The sequence below is a fragment of the Pan paniscus genome, chromosome 15 (genome assembly GCF_029289425.2).
Source record: "Pan paniscus chromosome 15, NHGRI_mPanPan1-v2.0_pri, whole genome shotgun sequence".
NCBI classification, from domain to species: domain Eukaryota; kingdom Metazoa; phylum Chordata; class Mammalia; order Primates; family Hominidae; genus Pan; species Pan paniscus.
The window spans coordinates 65,550,142-65,572,452 of NC_073264.2; the positions used below are offsets into that span (position 1 = coordinate 65,550,142).

The following is a 22,311-nucleotide window of genomic DNA, read 5'->3' on the forward strand; positions in this document are numbered from 1 at the left end:
GGTCAAATATATTTCCTATTACACTACACATACCAAAAACCAGAACTGAGGGTACACTAAAATGTTAACAGTAGTTAGTCCTGGGAGGTCGTTAGTTGGTTAGTTGCTTGGTCTTTGCCATGTTTTTTGTGGTTATATAATTGGATAGATATTCTGTCATCAGAATAAAAATTCTCTCTGCTAAGTGTGCTATGTTTCCTAAATTTCCAGACCAGGCCTGGCACCCAGCGTGTTTCAAAAGATATTTGCACTTGCCCTGATTTGATGGCTCCTGCGTTTCTTACGGTGGTGGAAAGTCAATGAGTCATCATCCCACAGAACAACAACACAAACCTCAGTCTTTTGAAAAAATGTAGACTGCTCTGTTTTTCTTATATGTGGAATATGCTTTAAAATAGATTCCAGATTTCTAGTTAACTGTTTGAATTCTCTAGATGGGATAAAACCAAGCCATTCCACATTCCTTTGCCGTAAAAATAACTCCTGTGTATTTATGGTATATGAACATCATTTCTTAACTTTAACACATATTCTAGCTTTGCCATCCATTTTGAAATATTGATAGACAATCATGAAATTAGACTTATTGCTTTAAAACTCTGCTGCTTCCTTTAACTTTGTGGTCCTTTTACTCAAAATCGTTCTGTATCTTGCCTGTCTGCTGTAGTGTTGGATACCAATGATAGATTCCTGAGGAAGATCACGATTGGACAGGCTCCAACGGAGAAGGGTCACACACGGACGGTAACAATTTGTCCCTTTCCAAGGAAATTAGTTCAGAGGCACTAGATCTTGCTGCTTCTCTCCTCCTCCATCCTCTCTCATACGATTGATACTGCCAGGTGTTGTTCTGCCTTCTCCCTTTTAAAATGGAAGTGAGTAGGTGTGTGGCATTGAGCACTCCTGACAGCTTTTGCAATAAATCCCATGTGTCACCTGTGTGTTTTTCCCCCAGCATTTTTTCCTGGAGGTGGAGAGCCCCAAGTGAATATCCTTGCATAGAAATTGATTAAAATTGCTTCTTTTTTGTGGCCATTTCACTGTATATCTCCTTGGTTTAAGAGGTACCATATTATTCCCTTGTATATGAAAGAAACAATAAGCGCATGATTATAAGCGGCCTTCATATGGATAAAATCATAGCTTTTTGGTCCTACTATAACATTTATTTTAAAAAACTGACAACTCAGGGCTGGGCGTGGTGGCTCACGCCTGTAATCCCAGCACTTTGGGAGGCCGAGGCGGGCGGATCACTTGAGGTCAGGAGTTCGAGATCAGCCTGGCCAAACCCCATCTCTACTAAAAAAATACAAAAACTAGCTGGGCATGGTGGCACGCGCCTGTAATCCCAGCTACTTGGGAGGCTGAGGCACGAAAATTGCCTGAACCCAGGAGGTGGATGTTGCACTGAGCCAAGATTGTGCCACTGCACTCCAGCCTGGGCGACAGACTGAGACTCTGTCTCCAAAAAAAAAAAAAAAAAAAAAAAAAATTGACAACTCAGGGTCTTGGAATAATTAATTAATATATTTTTTGCTATTAGAGGATTATTTTCATTAAGTATTTTGGGTAGTATCCTGTTATTCTATCCTTTTAAGCTATTTGTTTAAGCCTTAGATGTAAAAGAGGATCACTTTTGCAATTCACACTTCTGGTTTAACACAAAGTTTTTGCTAGTACCTCTTTTCCCTGCCCACAGGCCCAGTTTGATATCTCTGTGGCCAGTGAAATTATGGCTGTCCTGGCTCTCACCACTTCTCTAGAAGACATGAGAGAGAGACTGGGCAAAATGGTGGTGGCATCCAGTAAGAAAGGAGAGCCCGTCAGTGCCGAAGATCTGGTGGGTACCCAGACACGCCAGGCTTGGCGACATATCTGTGTCTGTTGTCCTAGGGTCTTTCAGCAGTTATTAATAACAAAATGTAATGCTGTACTTAAGACATTGCAATTAATTCATCAATTTAATCCTATTTTGCTAATTACAAGATAATTATGAAATGTTTAAAAAGTACATCAGAGTGAATAATAGCTGGTATGCTTTAGTAATAGATCACAAGTTCCAGATGATTTGAGTAACATCTTCATCCTGTGGGCATCTCTAAAAGTGGGTGTATGACTTCAATTTGCAGAGAACATCAAGAGTACCATTGCTTTATCTTTGTTGCTAGGTAGTTCAGCTACACTTTGATGGCTTAATAGAGTGACCTGATGTTAAAAGTTGGTATTGAACTCTTGCATAATATTGCAGTTTTAGCTTTGGAAGACACATATTGAGTTTGGTATTTATAGAAATTTCTGCCCAGATACCAGAGTTACAAATAACTGAGTACTCTGGGAACGAGCATTGCTGTGCTCTAAAATAGTCTAGAATGGATTTCTCACATCAGTCAGCAGCTGAGCTTGATTAAGATGCTTGTTTCCAGAGTTACATGTTTTTCCAGATATTACATGTGAATGTCATTTGTATTCTATCTGGCAACTTTGGCCAGGCGCGGTGGCTCATGCCTGTAATCCCAGCACTTTGGGAGGCTGAGGCGGGTGGATCACAAGGTCAGGAGATTGAGACCATCCTGGCTAACACAATGAAACCCTGTCTCTACTAAAAATACAAAAAAATTAGCCGGGCATAGTGGCGGGTGCCTGTAGTCCCAGCTACTCGGGAGGCTGAGGCAGGAGAATGGCGTGAACCTGGGAGGTGGAGCTTGCAGTGAGCCGAGATTGCACCACTGCACTCCAGCCTGGGCAACAGAGCCAGACTCCGTCTCAAAAAATAAATAATTTAATAATTGGCAACTTCATAGCATATCCAGAAAAAAACCATGAATGGTCCAATTCAGGTGAAAGTATCAATTGGTCCAAGATGGCTAACATGGGTAAGGCTAGAATGTCAAATATTGGTTTCAGAAGGTTGGGTTTTTTTGCTGGTGGGAGTTGATGCTGCACACATTTGTTTTGTAGGGGGTGAGTGGTGCACTGACAGTGCTTATGAAGGATGCAATCAAGCCCAATCTCATGCAGACACTGGAGGTGAGCAGAGTGACTCCTGCCTTCTTGAATTGGTTTTGGACAGTCAGAGCAGAGTGGTTATAAAGCACACTTGCCAGGCGCGGTGGCTCACACCTGTAATCCCAGCACTTTGGGAAGCCAAGGTGGGCAGATCACAAGGTCAGGAGATCGAGACCATCCTGGCTAACATGGTGAAACCCCGTCTCTACTAAAAATACAAAAAATTAGCCGGGCATGGTGGCGGGCGCCTGTAGTCCCAGCTGCTCGGAAGGTTGAGGCAGAATGGCGTGAACCTGGGAGGCAGAGCTTGCAGTGAGCCGAGATCATGCCACTGCACTCCAGCCTGGGCGACAGAGCGAGACTCCGTCTCAAAAAAAAAAAAAAAAAAAAAATTAAGCACACTTAACCTGGGTAGTCAAGACCTTCTCCACTTGCTCATCTCTTTCTTCTCATTCTTCCTCACACCTGTGACTGGGACGTTACTGAAATAAAAGAGATGACTTTGTATTTTCCCTCTGGGAAGTATTCTTCCTTCCGATTCCAAATCAATTCCATACCGTTGAATGTGTGATCCCACTTTGAAGCAGGATTGGCAGCTCAGCTCACGGTGTCCTGGTTTCCACAGGGCACTCCAGTGTTTGTCCATGCTGGCCCGTTTGCCAACATCGCACATGGCAATTCCTCCATCATTGCAGACCGGATCGCACTCAAGCTTGTTGGCCCAGAAGGGTTTGTAGGTTAGTGTTTTTTGCAAAACCAGTGAATAGACTGTGTGTTTCTTTTAACATCAGGGGAATTGGGATGGCATTTTTACTGTTGCTTTCCTCTTTATAGTGACGGAAGCAGGATTTGGAGCAGACATTGGAATGGAAAAGTTTTTTAACATCAAATGCCGGTATTCCGGCCTCTGCCCCCACGTGGTGGTGCTTGTTGCCACTGTCAGGGCTCTCAAGATGCACGGGGGCGGCCCCACGGTGAGTGGTGGGTTGAAGTATCTGATTATCGGCAGTGTGTTGACGGCCAAAAGGAAGTTGGATGACTTCTGCCTGTTTCTTCATTGAGTTGCTCTTATCCTCGTGATTAACAGGCAGCAAAAGCAAGGGACGGGCAGACAGCCCTTGTGTTGGCTGCCTTATCACTCACAGGCACCGTCAGCGCTCAGCATTTTAAGAGGGCCAAAATCGGCTGCCTGGCCTACCTTTCGGAGGACATCTGACAATATCTAAACCCCTCCAAGGACGTGTACTCGGCTAGCCCCACAAAAAACTGTTTTACGTTCAGACTGTTCTTTTTAAATCTGCATCCCTCTGTATAGTGACACTGGCAACCAGCCAACCAAACCAGTTAGCTGAGACAGAGGTCAGCCCCTTCTTGAGTATACTGTTCATGCTGGACAGGGCCTCCACACCCTAGGGAGGGAGTGGGGGAGAGGAGAATGGCAGATCTGCCCAGGGCTGCCCTGGGTAACAGAGAAACAGGTGGAGACTGGCTCATCCTCACCTCCAGCCTGAATTTTGTATTTCTCTGAATCCTACTGCTTAGAAATTCCTACTACTTTTTATCCTAGTATTTTAACACCTTTTCTTTAGGGCCTACATGAAAAGACATGGTGCTAGGTTTTCTGAAATCATTTGAAAAACTATTAAATTCCTGTCTACCAGGAGCTTGTATTGTAACTTAGGAAATAAGGCCTCCCTGGCCTACAGGATAAAAATCAAATTTGTTTTGGTCAGGGTTTGTCCTAATGTAGCAGTTCTCTGTTTTGGCCTCAGAACCTCTTTACACTCTTGACAGTTATTGAGAGCCTAAAAGAGTTTTTGTTCATGTGGGTTATAGCTATTGATATTTACCATATTAGAAATTAAAACTGAGTTACATGTAAACATAAAGAACTTTGTAAACATGAAAATGCATTATCTTTTCCCAGCAAAATTTAGGCATTGTACATTTTTCAGATCTTCTCTGGGTCTGGCTTAATTGAAGACAGCACTTGATCTGTTGTGACATCACATGTCTCATAACCTTTGGAAAAGTCCATTATATGCTCAATGAGAGAATGATAATGAGAGTAAAAGGGCCATAAGATGTTACAGAATCTTATGGAAATAGTTTTGACTTCATGGACCCCTTCAAAGGATTGGGTCCCCAGAGCACACTGGGAATGCTGCCATAACAACCCCAGCACCCCTATCCAGTCTTAGTTATCCCTGAGTGCCAAAGGCACTCCCAACCCAGCACACCCCTTTCTGCTAGTAGCACAGGATAGACTCCCTTTTTTTTTCCCAGTCACAACTAACATTCCTCTCTCTTACACCCCTCACTCACCCTCACACCATCACATCTCCTTTCCTTGCTTCCTCCTGACCTCACAGTCAGGATAATGTCCCATAATGCTGTGCATGGAGGGGAACATTTGCACATATGGCTCTGTCAAGAGAGTAGGCCTCCTGCTCTTATTAGCTTGCTGACGGGAAGCTACCTGTAAGGTCCTTGCTTCTTGCTCTGCCTCCACACAGCCCCTTCTGGAGTTGGAGCACATAGTCTTACTGCAATGGAAGAGGGCAGAGCTTCTTAATCACTATCCACTGCCCATGGTGGGGCCCATGAAATGGACACCTTCACCCACTTGCTCATTTCTGTGGATGCAACAGGGCTGAGCCATGGCATAGATCAAGACTGGGGGCTGGGGGGTGGGGCGGGGAGGCACCAGACACCTCCATCCTTTAGATATACTCTACAAAAGAGAAAGAAAATCCTTCTGTATTGTTTTCCCTCTTGTTTGTATTGACCCTGCACCACGGTTCAGCTCCACCAATGCTAGGTTGGCACTGTGGACCAGTTCATGAAACCATGGCAGGGCTCCTCACGGGCTCTATCGACAGACATCCCAGGGTGACTTCCGCAGGCCCGACCGCTTCCTCTTTCCCCACACTCCCCTTGACTTCCAACCCCACTGCTATGGCCTTCACTCGAGTCACTGCACCTGCTTGGTACACCCCTTTCCACCTCTCCTGCCATCGATCCGGTCCTTCTCACCTCCTTAATTCAGGTCATAGAGGTCTTCCACACTGCCCAAAGCAGTCGATTTTGTTCTGTGCTGTGTGATTGGTCACATACCCTAAGTCCTTAGGGTAGGAAATAATCTTATACTACTGTACAGCCTGCAAGCATTGCAGCGTCTTGCCTTTAACACATGAAAAGCACCATTTTAAGCTAGGAGATTTAAATAGGAAATGCCTCTGACTCTGTTTCTTTTCCTTCCAGGTCACTGCTGGACTGCCTCTTCCCAAGGCTTACATACAGGAGGTAACCTGAGTTATTTCTCATCACGTGTCCTAGAAAGCACCACACCTTGAATCAGCATTTCTCCACCTGGCCCATGTGGAAATGAATGGGTTATTGCTGTGACCCAGGGTGCAGGGTGCCAAAAGGCCTGCAGTGTGCTGAGGAGTTATATTAAATGAGTAGATAGGGAAGATGCACCTCACAAAACAGAATTGTCCCACATAGGGTGTCAATAAGCCACTGCCCTAGACCAGTGGTTGATTCTCAACAGCTGATTTTGACCCCGGGGACATTTGGCAATGTCTAGAGACTTTTTTTATTATTACAACTGGAGGTGGGGAGTGCTACTGGAATCTAGTGGGTAGAAACCGGGGATGCTGGCTAAACATCCTTTAATGCACAGGATAGCCCCTACAACATTATCCAGCTCAAATGTCGGAGTGTGAGGCTGAGAAACCCTGTCCTAGACTAATAGCAGTTCCCTTCCATTGTCTTCCCTGCATTGGCTGGGTAAGTTCCAAATGCCATTCAGATCAGAAGCAAGTAGAGACCTTTTTTGAAATGGCTTCTCCTCTGCCGATTTAAATCCATATTAACGGGCCAAGATATATGGTCAGGATTCTGGTTGTTTTTCTAGACAAAGCTTCCTGGATATTTATAGCATCAAACAGGAGGCTAGAGAACAACTGTGAGCTCAAATCTTTTCATATTTATGTCATTTACCATCAAAGAAACATCTCTAAAGCCAGTTTGGGGTGATTACAGGAAAGACAGGCCATCAGATAAGGTGGCAAGGTCACCTGCTGTCACTGCTAATTCAATTTTTCTGCCTTTTTGGAAGGCTTTTAAATTATCAAGCAATACAGGGTCACTGTTCAGGCCCCAAATGAAGTATTTCAAAACTGGCTAGAAAAAATTGCTGGTACCTTCAGTCTGCCTGTCTTCTGAGTTATGGTTTGCCTTTTATGGTCATTTGTCTGATTCACGCGTAGGAGGGGAATTCACAGTTCTGGCCCTCCTGCCACCCCACAGCCTTTCCTGTGTCTAATTACAGTGACTGCCCCTAGCTGGCCCAGCTGGTGTCTTCATTTAAGAAATTCTACTTATTTAAAACTGTTCTTGATCAGCGTTACATATTAATTGGTTTTCATGTGACTAGAGGTAAAGAATTAGCAGTGTTCTTTAGAAGCTCAAATAAATCATAATCTCAGTTTTCAATTATTAAAGGAAAAAAGCATAAATCACATTTATAATGAACCTAGTTGTTTTCCACCTTTTATCCTACCTATTTCTGCTTTTTTGGGATCAACAAACATTACTGCTGGGTTTTGCTCGATGATTCAGTATATGTATTTTTATAGAAGACTCTTTTATTTTTTAAATATTTAATGTATTGTTAAGCCTACAATAGTAATATACCCTTTTTAAAAAATAATAATTAAACATTATAAGAATATAATATATGTGAGTTGAGTCCCCTTAACAGTTCGGTGCATATTTCTCAACATTTAAAAATTTTTCATGAATTATACACATGTATTTTTGTGTTTGTCCTAAAATGGAATAATTAAGCTCTCCATGGTTTTGCACCTTTAGTACCTCTTGGACAGGTTCCATGTTAACACAGATGGGTCTCACTTTCATAACATCTGCATGATAAATATTTATTGAGTGTATGTATCATAATTCATTGGCCCAGTCCCCCTTGGAGGAGGTTTATGTTTATAATTTTCCAATGCTACAAGCAGGGCTGCAGTAAACATACTTAAAGATACATTTCCTTAATTGCTTCCCTTTAGTTTGTAGTACTTGGTTTTTGGTGGGTTTTTTTGTTTTGTTTTGTTTTGAGATGGAGTCTGGCTCTATTACCCAGGCTGGAGTGCAGTGGTGCGATCTCGGCTCACTGCAAGCTCCGCCTCCTGGGTTCACACCATTCTCCTGCCTCAGCCTCCCAAGAAGCTGCGACTACAAGCACCCGCCATCATGTCCGGCTAATTTTTTTGTATTTTTAGTAGAGACGGGGTTTCACCGTGTTAGCCAGGATGGTCTCGATCTCCTGAACTCGTGTTCCACCCGCCTCGGCCTCCCAAAGTGCTGGGATTACAGGCATGAGCCACCACGCCCAGCCGGTTTTTGGGGTTTTTTTTAACAGACAGGGTCTCACTCTGTCACCTAGGCTGGACTGCAGAGGCGTGATCATAGCTGCAGCCTCTAACTCTTGGGCTCAAGCAGTCTCCCGGCTTCAACCTCCCAACTAGCTGGAAGAACAGGAACACGCCACCACACCAGGCTAATTTTTTAATTTTTTGTAGAGACAGGGTCTCCCTATGTTGCCCAGGCAGGCTGCTGTCGAACTCCTAGGTGCAAGTGATCCTCCGATCTCAGCCTCGCAAAGTACTGGGATTACAGGTGTGAGCTACCACATCCAGCTCAGTTCTTTTTTTTTTTTTTTTTTTTTTTTTTGAGACAGAGTCTTGCTCTGTCACCAGGCTAGAGTGCAGTGGTGCAATCTCAACTCACTGCAACCTCCGCCTCTGGGGTTCAAGTGATTCTCCTCCCTCAGCCTCCCAAGCAGCTGGGACTACAGGTTCCTGCCACCACACCTAGTTAATTTTTATATTTTTAATAGATACGGGGTTTCACCATGTTGGCCAGTATAGTCTTAATCTCTTGACCTTGTGATCCACCTGCCTCGGCCCCCCAAAGTGCTGGGATGACAGGCGTAAGCCACCAGGTCCGGCCCTTTTTTTTTTTTTTTTTTTTAAATTAACTTCTCAGTTGTAGAGATGGGGTCTTGTTATGTTTCCTAGGCTTGTCTCAAACTCCTGGGCTCAAGTGGATTCTCCTGCCTCAGCCTCCCAAAGTCCTGGGATTACAAGTGTGAGCCACTGGGCCCAGCCACTGGCCTGATTCCTAAAGATAGTATTTATCTTATTTCTTGCCCTCGTTCACGGTCGAGTTCATCAAAACCTTTGAAAACATCACTGCTTACTTCATATTTCCTGGCAGTATTTACGGCAGCCATATAACGAATACCTCTTCTGTGCCAGCCACTATGTTGTTAGGCTCTGTCTTCTGATGGAAGGGTCTGTGCTGTGCAGAGTAGAGTCAATTTGTATTATCATAACCCTATGAATACATAAAATCTATAAACACAATTGGTAAATATAATTTGGGTAAGGGTAACTAATTCCTTTCAAACAGCAAATAAGCTATAATGATGTGGCATAATGACAGGAAACATACCAGCTCTTTTTTTCTTGAAGGCTGGGAAACAAGCAGAGCTCCACTCTAGTGTCATAGGCTGGAGTGAAAGCTGCAGTTCTCCATAGCATCCACTCACTGCACTGGAAAAAATGCACCAAGGGACCTTCTCTCTTCTTTCTTGGCCTCCTTGTCCTGACAGTGAGTGGCTGCTGGCTCAAGGAGGTTGTTTGCCTTTGAAGAAGAACCTGCAGTGGTTTTCAACTCTCTGATCTCATAGGCCTTTCACTGTTGTTTTTACAGAACCTGGAGCTGGTTGAAAAAGGCTTCAGTAACTTGAAGAAACAAATTGAAAATGCCAGAATGTTTGGAATTCCAGTAGTAGTGGCCGTGAATGCATTCAAGTAAGTGTAAGCGAAAAGGATGAATGTGGAAAATCTCCTGGAGCTGATTGTACAGCACTGCTTTTAGCTTTATTTTGTTTTTCAGTTACTGCTATTGGTTATAGCCTGTGGTTTTAGCCTGCACTGTGACAGGCATTGCGTACGTCACAGCGGGCTCACCACCTCACCCACTGAGGGTCCCAAAGTCAGATTCAGCTCCTATGGGCCCTTTTCCTTTCCACTGGGGGAAGTAACACACAAGCCTGAAGTTCAATGTTCCTTTTTCATCTTTAGGGGCCTTTTATGCTAACAGAAGGTCATAGGCCTATAGTGTTCCATTATTTTACTAGATCTGGTGGGATGTTGTCTTGACAAAGAATTGGGCATATTACTCTGGAAGGGGTCATGCAAGAACTTGTGTGGGTTGTTTAGGTATTGCATTGGTGGTCAGGGTTTTTTTATAATGGCCTCACCATAGTAGAATGGGAAGCAAAAAATCTTTTTTTTTTTTTTTTTGGGGACGAAGTCTGTCTCTGTTGCCCAGGCTGGAGTGCAGTGGCATGATCTCCACTCGCTGCAAGCTCTGCCTCCCGGGTTCATGCCATTCTCCTGCCTCAGCCTCCCGAGTAGCTGGGACTACAGGTGCCTGCCACCATGCCCAGCTAATTTTTTGTATTTTTAGTAGAGACGGGGTTTCACCGTGTTAGCCAGGATGGTCTCGATCTCCCGACCTCGTGATTCTCCCACCTCGGCCTCCCAAAGTGTTGGGATTACAAGTGTGAGCCACCGCGCCCAGCCAGCAAAATTCTTAAAAGCTAGTATTTACTGATTCCTTCTGGAGTGCTGGGAATTTTCCAAGTACTTTACATGGATTTACCATCTGAGTCTCATAACGTCCCAATGAAATAAGTGCTGTGATTATTCCCATATTACCCGGGTGGAAATTGAGGCACATAAAGATTAGGTAACTGGCCAAAAGTCACCAGCTAGTAAGTTTCGGAGCTGAGATTCAAACCCAGGCCAAATTTCTTGGTTAGTGTTCGTTTATCAGTGGGTAATTCACATGAGGTTTAATGGCAAAAAGAAGACAATTCTGTCTCTCCAGCCATTTTCCATGCTTTGATATGAAATGCTTCCTTTATAGGACGGATACAGAGTCTGAGCTGGACCTCATCAGCCGCCTTTCCAGAGAACATGGGGCTTTTGATGCCGTGAAGTGCACTCACTGGGCAGAAGGGGGCAAGGGTGCCTTAGCCCTGGCTCAGGCCGTCCAGAGAGCAGCACAAGCACCCAGCAGCTTCCAGCTCCTTTATGACCTCAAGGTGGGTGATTTGCTGTCTGCAAAAAAAGAAAAAAGACGAAAAGGGCACAGTGAAGTTTCTGTGTGGCTACTTCTATTAGAGCCCCATGCTTCGCAGCTTCAGCCTTGCGGTTTGATTCCCACGTAGGTGACTTACACAACCACAGCCTGGACTCCCAGCTGTAGACAGCCTTCTTTTTATTTTTGAGACGGAGTCTTGCTCTTTTGCCCAGGCTAGAGTGCAGAGGCATGATCTCGGCTCACTGCAACCTCTGCCTCCTGGGTTCAAGTGATTCTCCTGCCTCAGCTTCCCGAGTAGCTGGGATTACAGGCGTCTGCCACCGTGCCCAGCTAATTTTTTTATTTTTTTAGTAGAGACGGGGTTTCACCATCTTGGCCAAGCTGGTCTCGAACTCCTGACCTCGTGATCCACCTGCCTTGGCCTCCCAAAGTGCTGGAATTACAGGCGTGAGCCACTGCGTCTGCCCAGACAGCCTTCTTATAAACATATGCCACTGCTTACTTACAGAGGGGATTTAAGCAGGAATACCCCAGGGTGGAGGGGGAACCGTTGCTCATATCCTAACTTCGAAAAAGGTCAAAGTACAGGTGGCAGAAGAGAAGGTTACATATAGACCAAATATGTAATTCACTGTAGCCTTTAAAACAAGGCACCAACCATGTAGCAGATTGGTAAGGGGCTGCATCGAGCTTACAAAATTTTTCTGATGGCTTTTCAGTAATAGGGGAAAGAAGTGTGCCCCCACGCTCACTTCCTGGTAAGGTGCTGCCTCAAGTTGAGGGCCCTCACATGCAAAACCAAAGTACTCCAGGAAGCTTCATCATTTTTTCCATCACTAAGCAAATTAAATTACACCTGGTCTAAGTAGAGCCCTGCTTACTCTATGATACAATAAAGTTAGTTCAGGAAAAGGTTCTTATTATAGGGTTGTGTTTTGTTTTCATTTATCTGTCCAGTGTATTTCAGGATGTGATTTGACATTAAGTAGTATGGAAACAACAACTGGAAACTTTGTTAGGAATATGAGATATATGCTGTAGTTAATTTTTCCTATTCTCTAGGCTAGTTTCTGACTTGATTTTTTTGTTTGTTTTTTGTTTTAAGACAGGGTCTTGCTCTGTTGCTCAGGCTGGAGTGCAGTGGTACAATCATGGCACACTGCAGCCTCAACCTCCTGGGCCCAAGTGGTCCTCCCACCTCAGCCCCCTGAGTAGGTGGGACCACAGACATGTACTACCTAGCCTGGCTAATTTGTTTTATTGGCCAGGCACAGTGGCTCACCCCTGTAACCCCAGCACTTTGGGAGGCCGAGGCGGGTGGATCACCTAAGGTCAAGAGTTGGAGACCAGCCTGGCCAACATGGTGAAACCCCATCTCTACTAAAAATACAAAAAATTAGCTGGGTGTGGTGGCAGGCACCTGTAATCCCAGCTACTTGGAAGCCTGAGGCAGGAGAATCGCTTGAACCCGGGAGGCGGACGTTGCAATGAGCTGAGATCACTGCACTCTAGCCTGGGCAACAAGTGCGAAACTTCATCTCAAAAAAAAAATTTTGTTTTATTTTATTTTATTTTTCTTGTAGTGACTGGGTCTCCCTATATTGCTCAGGCTGGTCTCGAACTCCTGGGTTCAAGTGATCCTCCTGCCTCAGACTCCCAAAGTGCTGGGATTATAGGCATGAGCCAATGTGCCTGGCCTGGCTTGGTTTTTAATAGATAATCATAGACTTTCAAAAACAGCCATAAAAAAGCAGAAGGAATAAACTTATTACTCTTGAGTTTTAGTGTTCTCTTATTTCTCTTTGCCCCTTGCAGATATAATACACTTACAGTTAATTAACATTGACATTGACATTCTCCTGTTGAGCTTTGATTTTATAGGCAAGTTTTAAAATCTGTTCAGCAATCATCCTTTTAGAAAAATGCCATAAACACAAATTTGCACACAAATGGAAAGCATTTATAGGCACCCTCTCCAGGCTCCAATGCATAGCACCCAAGGCTGGAAGCCCAGTCCTTGAAAACCAGCAGGAGACCTGAAAGAGCAGGGACATATGGACTTTAGAACCCATTTCTACTTGCAACTTTTATCCATTCTGGCAAACAGGAGGCTGCCACTTTTTGTCTTACTCAGCGTCTGCTAGTCTTAAATCACCCTTCAACCAAAGTGCTTTTGCTTCAGAAGTTCTAAATGTGCCTTGGCATTTATAGAGCTCCAGTTATGAGATGCATATGAAAATAATCTGTGTTTCATCTTTATAAAGTCCTTATTGAATATTCACTTTATTCATGCCCATTATATAAAGCCCCTTCATAAATTATCATTGTTTAGTTCAAAAGGGAATTTTTGTTTTTATAGATAGATTATTGCTCCTTTTAAAAACAAAACTTGGCTGGGCGCTGTGGTCACACCTGTAATCCCAGCACTTTGGGAGGCTGAGGTGGGTGGATCACCTAAGGTCAGGAGTTCGAGACCAGCCTGACCAAGATGGTGAAACTCCGTCTCTACTAAAAATATAAAATTAGCCAAGCATGGTGGCCCATGCCTGTGATCCCAGCTACTTGGGAGGCTGAGGCAGGAGAATCTCTTGAACCCGGGAGGCGGAGGTTGCAGTGAGCTGAGATGACGCCATTGCACTCCAGCCTGGGCAACAAGTGCAAAACTCTGTCTCAAATAAATAAGAACCTGCCTAATATGTTCTTTTAGCTTTAGTTGCTATAAAGACAGATACATTGCCTAATTTTTGTAATTTGCTCATCCAAATTACCCATGAGTAGCTTTGCTTCTGATTTCCTTTAGGCAACCTCAACGTATGCTGTTCTCTTTGAATCTTAATGCCCTGAACTAGTCTACACAGCATTTAAGAAGCCAGCTCCACTTCTCTGAAGGCTTTGCCCCAGAGGAAACAGCCCATGGGACTGAGGCCCTCACCAGTTAGACCACTGGTCTCTGTCCACTGCACTGTTTGCTTCAGGTGCCACAGAAAGTGGACATGCCCAATGCATGTTGATCATGTAAATCACTGGGTTGTTTTTTCTAATACCTGGGTGATTTTGATTTTATGACTATTTCCTAATTCCTGGTGCTTGCACTTAATCAATTGTGTTAAGGGTGGCATCTGCCTCTCATATACAGACTGGGAGTTATGTAGATGGACATTGGTTGTCTTATTTCATAAACAGTGTCCCCAGGTCTGGTTTGACAGGACTGATCTCCAGTATTAGAGTAGAACATCTACTTTTTAATTTTTATTATTATTTTAAAATTTTTATTTTTTAAAGAGACAGAGTGTTCCTATGTTGCCCAGGCTGGTTTCAAACTCCTGGGCTCAAGTGATCCTCCTGCCTTGGCCTCCTCCCAAAGTGCTGGGATTATAGGGATGAGCCACCATACCCAGCCTGAACATCTACTTTTCATTTATGAAGAAATAATTATTCTTGGGTAGTCAGCAACACTGTTTATGATGTACTTAGCGAGAGATTTTAAATATGTACTTATGTAAGTATATATTTAAAACCTTACTTAATATATATTAATATGTGTATCTATATCTATATATATAATATATGTATGTGTGTATATGTATATCTGCATATATAGATATAAAAACTTTACCTCTGTGGGACATTTTCACTTATAAAATCTGAGGCTTGATATTAAAAGAAAGTGTTCCTGGCTGGGTGCAGTGGCTCACACCTGTAATCCCAGCACTTTGGGAGGCCAAGGCTGGCAGATCACCTGAGGTTGGGAGTTCAAGACCAGCCTGACCAACATGGAGAAACTCCGTCTCTACTAAAAATACAAAATTAGCCGGGCTTGGTTGCGCATGCCTATAATCCCAGCTACTCGGGAGGCTGAGGCAGGAGAATCGCTTGAACCTGGGAGGCAGGGGTTGCAGTGAACTGAGATCGCGCCATTGCACTCCAGCCTGGCAACAGAGCGAAACTCCGTCTCAAAAAAAAAAGGAAAGTGTTCTTAACCCAATCAACCTCAAACTATTTGCTTATGTATATGTATATAAAAACCATCTTCTGCCCCTTTTAGGGACTCTGACCTAGAATGTGGCTATGTCCTGGTTAAATGTCCTCACATGTGTCCAGTCATGGTGTCCCCATCTCTTTCTTGTGCATTAGCTCCCAGTTGTGGATAAAATCAGGATCATTGCACAGAAGATCTATGGAGCAGATGACATTGAATTACTTCCCGAAGCTCAACACAAAGCTGAAGTCTACACGAAGCAGGTAGATGTTTGGTTAGTTTGTCCTTTCAACTCTTTGCAAAGCAGGACTTGGAGTCACAATCTCTGGGTCCTCCCAGCCCTGCCAAGTACCCGTTGCTTCACTTCTCTGGGTGGCAGCCTTCTCTCCTCTGAAATACTGAGTTTGGATTAGGTGGCACAGTCCCTGGTTCTTTATTTACCCATAGGCGTTATATGAATGTGTAGAAATCCATGAGGAAATACAGAATGTCTTACCAAAATATTGAGAACGTCTCCAGTTTTTGTTTTTTTGAGATAGGGTCTGGCTCCATTGCCCAGGCTAGAGTGCAGTGGCACAATTTCAGCTCACTGCAGCCTCTGACTCCTAGGCTCAAGCGATCCTCCCACCTCAGCCTCCTGAGTAGCTGGGCCTACAGGCACGCACCACCACACCTGGCTAATTTTTGTGTTTTTTGTAGAGATGGGGTTTTGCCCTGTTGCCCAGGCTGGTCTTGAACTCCTGGGCTCAAGCAGTCCACCCATCTCAGTCTCCCAAAGTGCTGGAATTTATAGGCATGAACCACTGCACCTGACCCTCTCCAATTTTATTCTCATATCTACTCCAAACTATTATTTTAAATTGGTTTTATGTTATTTCCATAGATGGAAATAAAATATTCACTTGTGGACTACAGTTGTGAGTACCTAACTCCCTCACCCAACAGTTCTTTTTTTTTTTTTTGGCTTAATAAATAAGCTGGAGGACAGCAAGATAGAGATGTATATAAAGGGAGTTAGATGTTTCGAATAAATTGAAGAATCCATGTAATCACAGGGCCCAGATGGTCATTGCTGGGTTGTCATCTTTTCATTTGTCCTCCCTCTCTTCCCTTCTTTCCCCAGGGCTTTGGGAATCTCCCCATCTGCATGGCTAAAACACACTTGTCTTTGTCTCACAACCCAGAGCAAAAAGGTGTCCCTACAGGCTTCATTCTGCCCATTCGCGACATCCGCGCCAGCGTTGGGGCTGGTTTTCTGTACCCCTTAGTAGGAACGGTAAGTGCATGCTGCAAGGGAGTAGTGGGCGCATCTGCACTTCTCGTCTGAAGTGTGTTGCCGAAACCATCAAGCAAATGCCAAGTGAGCAGAGTTCACTGCCCAGAAGAAAATTGGAATCGGGCCTATTATGATTGCTGTGGATCATAAGCTATAAAGCAGGAGCTATATAGGTCTTGCTGTGGACCATCTTGGTGTCAAATCAAGAATGATGCCAGGACTACTCATACTGAATAAAAAATTCTGTTTCCCAGGGACAGTATGCTCTTCACTGAATCTAGGATGAGCCCAGTTGATAGGCTGGGGTAGTGCTAACATAATCACAGTTAATGTTTATTGGGAGCCTTACATAGATTAACTCAGTCCCCCCACAGCCCTAGGAGGTAGGGACAGAGGTTTTACTGACAGGCCTAGAACTTATGTCTGAAATTCAGGGGGTTCATTATTTTTAAGTAAGGAATTTCCCCATTAAAAAATGCAAATGGACCCTTGAGATATGAAAGGTGAGGTTGCTTATTTACGCTTCAAGGTGAACAAGGTGTCCATTGCTTTCTTATCTTACAGATTTTATGCATATTCAAAGAAGAATATTGCCAGTTGGGAAGCAGAGGGGAGGGATGCTTAAGGACATAATCATAGTTTGGGCTGACATTGTTCCAAGGTTAACTTGGATCCTGAATCTAGGTTATCCCCTAAATCTGCCCTGTATCCTGTATCTACAGATTGTACTGCCATGCAATACAGGATTGAAATATTAAACTAAATCAACACACATGGAAAAGAAACCAACATACATCCTTTTGGATTTATGTCATTCTTTCAGTATAGTAAGAAAGTGGTAGGAGGTGGCATTATAGAGTTGAAAACGTAGGACATTAGAGCTGAATTCATTTTCACCTCTTCAGATCTTGGCCTTGGGCAAATTATGAAAGGTGAGAGCCCTGCTGCCCTCAGCTCACACTGTAGGCAACATCATCACATCACAGTGGTGCTTAGCACAAATGCCTGCATCTCACTGCCTCCTTAGCTCTCTATAGAGAGCAGAAGGCTTAGCCTTGCTATGATGTACATCAGTCTCCAGGATTTGTAGAAATCCCTTGTGGTAGGAATTTTCCACCATTTTTACCCAGCACCTTGAATAGTGCAGAAATATGTGTTGTTCTTTTTGGAGAAGTTGTCAGCAGCTACCAGCTGAAAGACGGGTAGCTGTACTCTTTCTTGTCACTTTTGATCTTCACATGAAGAAAAGGGTAACAGTAGAGGTGAAAGCAAATCTGGAAGCAGTCAGGCCAGTGAGAGTCAGGCTGTAAGGTGGAGAGAGACACAGCCTGCCGAACTCAAGACTTTCTCATTTAGAACAAAGTATGTGTCAGAGGCTTTTAACTTTAAGTTGGACCAAGGCGTTTCCACACATGATCAAATGGTTTAATCACTATTCTAACACCTTCCAGTTGCCGTTGGGGCCTTAACGAGACTCAGATTATTTGAATATTTTCTATATTAATTCAAAGTGTGATGGCTTATTTTCAGAACTTTATATCTAGGTTCATACATGTGCGTACACATAATCTTTTTTTGTATTTTTTCTGATTATCAGTGACCAGTGTTTAGGAGGGAAAATCCTCTTGGGGAATGAGTGAAAATATCAAAAATCCTACTCATCACTGTTTGGGGAACCATCTTTAGGGTTTTCTGCTGACATGTACATGCCCGTCTACAACAATGGGCATGTGTCTTTTATCTTTATAATGTCATCTTCCGGTTTTTCTGCTGTGTCTAAGGACCCATCCTTTCCTCTCTCCTACTTGTCTCACACCTAGCACCTCCTTACCTCTTACACAATATAAGAATATAAACCAGTTGTCAGATCCCTATAATGTGTTTTGGGGAATATTGATTGGTACTCAGAAGTCAGTCAGAATGAGGTTTTCTAAAGTATTGATGATGTTTTGTGCTACAGAAGATGACTCATTCTTTTTAAATAACCTTTTTATAGTTAAGTTTTAGAAGTAACCTAAGCTGTTTTCCTGTCTAGATTTGATTTGGAACTTGTGTGTATTCATTATATAGGACATTGTTACAGATAAAAATATACGGAGTTTTCACTTGCAAGCCGTACATATTTGCATCTAAGTAGAAATTTGTCAAAGCCGAGTCTTTAGAAAAGTAGTGAGTACAAATATAATTTGTAAGCATTACAAGTTTAGTTTTAGAAGGCCATTTTGGGCCAGTAAGAATGGTGATTATAAAACCATCTAGATTATGTACAAAAGTGTCTTGGCCCAAGTTAAAGGATACTAACTCCTACCATCGTGTTGCTGAAGCAAAAATCACATGGGCAGCTCAGCTAGCAAGACTGAACGAAACAAAATTTAAAAGCAGACAAGCCCTGTACCTCCTTTTGGTCTTGCAAAGCGTGAGCTGAGGAGGCGAGTGAGCAACTCCTCTACTCCCCAGCACTCATTCTTGTAAGGTGAAGGTGGAAACACCTCCTGCTACTGCTTGTGACCACATGGAAGATGATAGTGAAGGCTGGCGTTTGGTTTGCAGAAGGACATGAGGAATCAGTTTCTTTTCCTTTTTTTTTTTTTTTTTTGAGATGGAGTCTTGCTCTGTCACCCAGGCTGGAGTGCAGTGGCAAGATCTCGGCTCACTGCAACCTCCGCCTCCCAGGTTCAAGCGATTCTCCTGCCTCAGCCTCCCAAGTAGCTGGGATTACAGGCACACGCCACCATGCCCAGCTAATTTTTGTATTTTTAGTAGAGATGGGGTTTCACCATGTTGGTCAGGCTGGTCTCAAATTCCTGACCTCAGGTGATCCATCTGCCTTGGCCTCCCAGAGTGCTAGGATTATAGGCATGAGCCACCACGCCCAGCAGGGATCAGTTTCTGAGTTTTTTAACAGGATCAGTGACTTGATTTTTAATATGTAACAAGAGTACCCACTTTATTGACAACTATAAAATGATGTTCTATCTTTATGCCTTGGGCTTTCTTTCTGAAGGAAAAGTGAAAGTAAAGATGACTTTACGTTTATTTTAGACATGGCCTTGCTCTGTCGCCCAGGCAATCGGATGATCATGGCTCACTGTGGCCTCAACCTCCTAGCCTCAAGCAATCCTCCTGCCTTAGCATCCCAAGTAGCTGGAACTACAGGCACATGCCATCATATCCAGCTAATTTTTTATTTCCTGTAGAGATGGGGGTCTCACTATGTTGCCCAGGGTGGTTTAGAACTCCTGGCCTCAAGTGATCCTCTCCACCTCAGCCTGGGATTATAGGCGTGAGCCACTGTGCCCAGCATTAGTTTATTTGTAATGCTTTTTTACATCCTAGATGAGCACAATGCCTGGACTCCCCACCCGGCCCTGTTTTTATGATATTGATTTGGACCCTGAAACAGAACAGGTGAATGGATTATTCTAAACAGGTAAGTTGTTACTGGGTAATAATTTGGCTTTTTTCCTCATGTAGCTTATTTATGAATTATACGGCTCAAACTGACGCTATAAAAATTCAAATTCTAATGCTTTCAAAACATTTCTTTTCAGACTTCCCTGAGGGGAGAGGGGATAGTAATGAGAGTTGGCAATAACCAATGAATTGAAATATTTATATTTCAACACATTTTTGGAAGAAGCGCAGCATGGCTTGTCACAGGTTGACAGTGTAGGGGAGAAAACTGCTGTCCAATAAACTACAGAGGAAACTACAGGAGAGGTTAGACTCCCTCTGCTGAAGCCCCAGGAGGCTTGGGGTTCAGAGTTGATGACACATTGCAGGTCAGGAACAGCTGACGGTCTGTATACTCTGAATAGGTAGTTAGAAGGCAAGAGTTAGCAAATGTCTTAGGAAGTATAATAGAAAAGAGAAGGAAACAGGACCAATCTGGCAGTTCTTAGGGCCTTAGGTGAAAGGGCCCTGAGTACCGACTGCAATGAGTGACATTGCATTGTTTGATATTTTTGAAATTTCAACAGGACGTGTCTCTCCTTAGGCAGACCCTTGGGGCTGAAGCAGCAAGTTGCAGTGTGCACTTATATCCCTAGACACATCCTGTTGAAACTGCAAAAATATCAAACATGAAAATCCTAACATCTTTCTCCAGAGACGAAAAAAGTGGCTTGCCTATGAAAAGAATGAGAACTAGACTTAACACCCATCTTACTGGCAATAAGAAGCTTTTAGACAATGGAGGAGTGTCCTGTAAGGTCACAGGGAAGATGACTTTCAACATGTGCTCACACCTAGCCGAATCTATCTGGATATTTTCAGACGTGCAAGGGTTTGCCACCCCACATCTCTTCCTAAGAAGTTATTTAGCAATGTACTTAGCAAAATGAGGAATTAACCAAGAAAAAAGGAAGACGTGAGTTTTGGGAAACTGAACCCTCATTTGGACATTAGCGAAGGGGCATTCTGACAACCATGCAAATGACCTGAAGTTACAAATTCTGTGTGGAACAGGTTGGGGGAGCACCTGAGAAAAACTAGAAAAAGCTAGAAAAGACAAGGATATCAAAGGGTCATAGTATAAAACAAAAGCTCTTGCATTATTTGAGAAAGTTAAGGTCCAAGTAGAAGCAAACTGTAGTTTGATGCTAGAACACTATTCTTTGAGAGGGTATGTGTGATACTCGAAATGCAGTCATGGCTCACGGCTTGGTCTGGTCTTGAACAGTATTCACATAGTACTATGGAAATACCTTGCATCATTTTCAAGTCCATTTATGGACACGCCCTAGAAGAGCTGGTGGCAGGAAAGGATGTAAATGTTAACAGCTTTGGCAATGTGAGTGGGTAATGGTGCAGTATGGAAGGAACAGGAAACATTTCAGTGCTTAGAGAAAACATTTATTTCTTGTTTTTCCTTCCAGATCACCATCCATCTTCAAGAAGCTACTTTGAAAGTCTGGCCAGTGTCTATTCAGGCCCACTGGGAGTTAGGAAGTATAAGTAAGCCAAGAGAAGTCAGCCCCTGCCCAGAAGATCTGAAACTAATAGTAGGAGTTTCCCCAGAAGTCATTTTCAGCCTTAATTCTCATCATGTATAAATTAACATAAATCATGCACGTCTGTTTACTTTAGTGACGTTCCACAGAATAAAAGGAAATAAGTTTGCCATCTTGGTGTTGCGATATGAATTACAGCCTTAACAGACTGTGCCACAGGTCTCTGCCATCCTTTGTGAGCTCATTTGTCAGGCAGACCCTTGGGCTGAAGATGCAAGTTGCAGTGTGCCCTTTATGATACTGTTGTGTTTAGAGGGAAATGTATGCATGCTTGTGTATTTCTGAGAGGACACATAATTCAGGGGACCTCCTGAGAGGGTTGGGTTATACCTTTCTATATTGTTGAATTTTGTTTTTCTACCCTGAGGAAGTATTGCTTATACAAGTTTTTGCCTGAACTTCCTTGGAATTCCCATTTCTGTCACAGCTTTAGCACTGTCTATGTTTAGAGTGCTCAAGAAGGATGGTCATGCAGCATTAGCCTTAGGTGAGCCTCTATTCTGTTGGTGCAGCAAGTATTCATTGAGTTTCTTCTAAATGCCTGGGCTCCACCCTTCCCTACAGACTTTTTATTTTTATTTTTATTTTTTTTGAGACAGTGTCTCTGTCGCCCAGGCTGGAGTGCAGTGGCGCGATCTCAGCTCACTGCAACCTCCGTCTCCTGGGTTCAAGTGATTCTCCTGCCTCAGCCTCCCAAGTAGCTGGGATTATAGGCATGAGCCACCATGCCTGGCCCAGACTTTCTTTTTCCTAAAACATTAGGTTGGTAAAAACCACAATTACTTTTGCACCAACCTAATATTTTTTTTCCTCCTCTTCTGGCTGGGCGTGGAGGTGGCTCATGC

The 22,311-nt window shown here is 43.5% G+C and overlaps 2 protein-coding genes across 5 annotated transcripts in view; one reads left to right on the plus strand and one right to left on the minus strand.

Moving 5' to 3' along the window:
- MTHFD1 (methylenetetrahydrofolate dehydrogenase, cyclohydrolase and formyltetrahydrofolate synthetase 1) overlaps window positions 1-21,578 on the plus strand; it is a 71,980-nt gene extending 50,402 nt beyond the window's left edge. For 3 of the 4 annotated variants that reach the window (XM_003831610.5, XM_034937686.3, XM_034937685.3), the window contains 12 exons: window positions 668-744; window positions 1,700-1,840; window positions 2,959-3,027; window positions 3,632-3,743; window positions 3,841-3,980; window positions 6,271-6,312; window positions 9,799-9,899; window positions 11,023-11,200; window positions 15,334-15,441; window positions 16,302-16,454; window positions 19,791-19,884; window positions 21,332-21,578. In XM_003831610.5, coding sequence (XP_003831658.1) covers window positions 668-744; window positions 1,700-1,840; window positions 2,959-3,027; window positions 3,632-3,743; window positions 3,841-3,980; window positions 6,271-6,312; window positions 9,799-9,899; window positions 11,023-11,200; window positions 15,334-15,441; window positions 16,302-16,454; window positions 19,791-19,880 — 1,211 coding nt within the window. In that variant the 3' untranslated portion in view covers window positions 19,881-19,884; window positions 21,332-21,578. The remainder of the gene's footprint in view (window positions 1-667; window positions 745-1,699; window positions 1,841-2,958; window positions 3,028-3,631; window positions 3,744-3,840; window positions 3,981-6,270; window positions 6,313-9,798; window positions 9,900-11,022; window positions 11,201-15,333; window positions 15,442-16,301; window positions 16,455-19,790; window positions 19,885-21,331) is intronic. The other variant, XM_057299725.2, reaches the window with a different exon arrangement.
- Window positions 10,904-22,311, minus strand: part of ZBTB25 (zinc finger and BTB domain containing 25) — a 55,195-nt gene continuing 43,787 nt past the window's right edge. Inside the window, exon 4 of the mRNA XM_024925359.5 lies at window positions 10,904-11,216. Within this exon, the coding sequence (XP_024781127.2) occupies window positions 11,188-11,216 (29 nt within the window). The 3' untranslated portion in view covers window positions 10,904-11,187. The remainder of the gene's footprint in view (window positions 11,217-22,311) is intronic.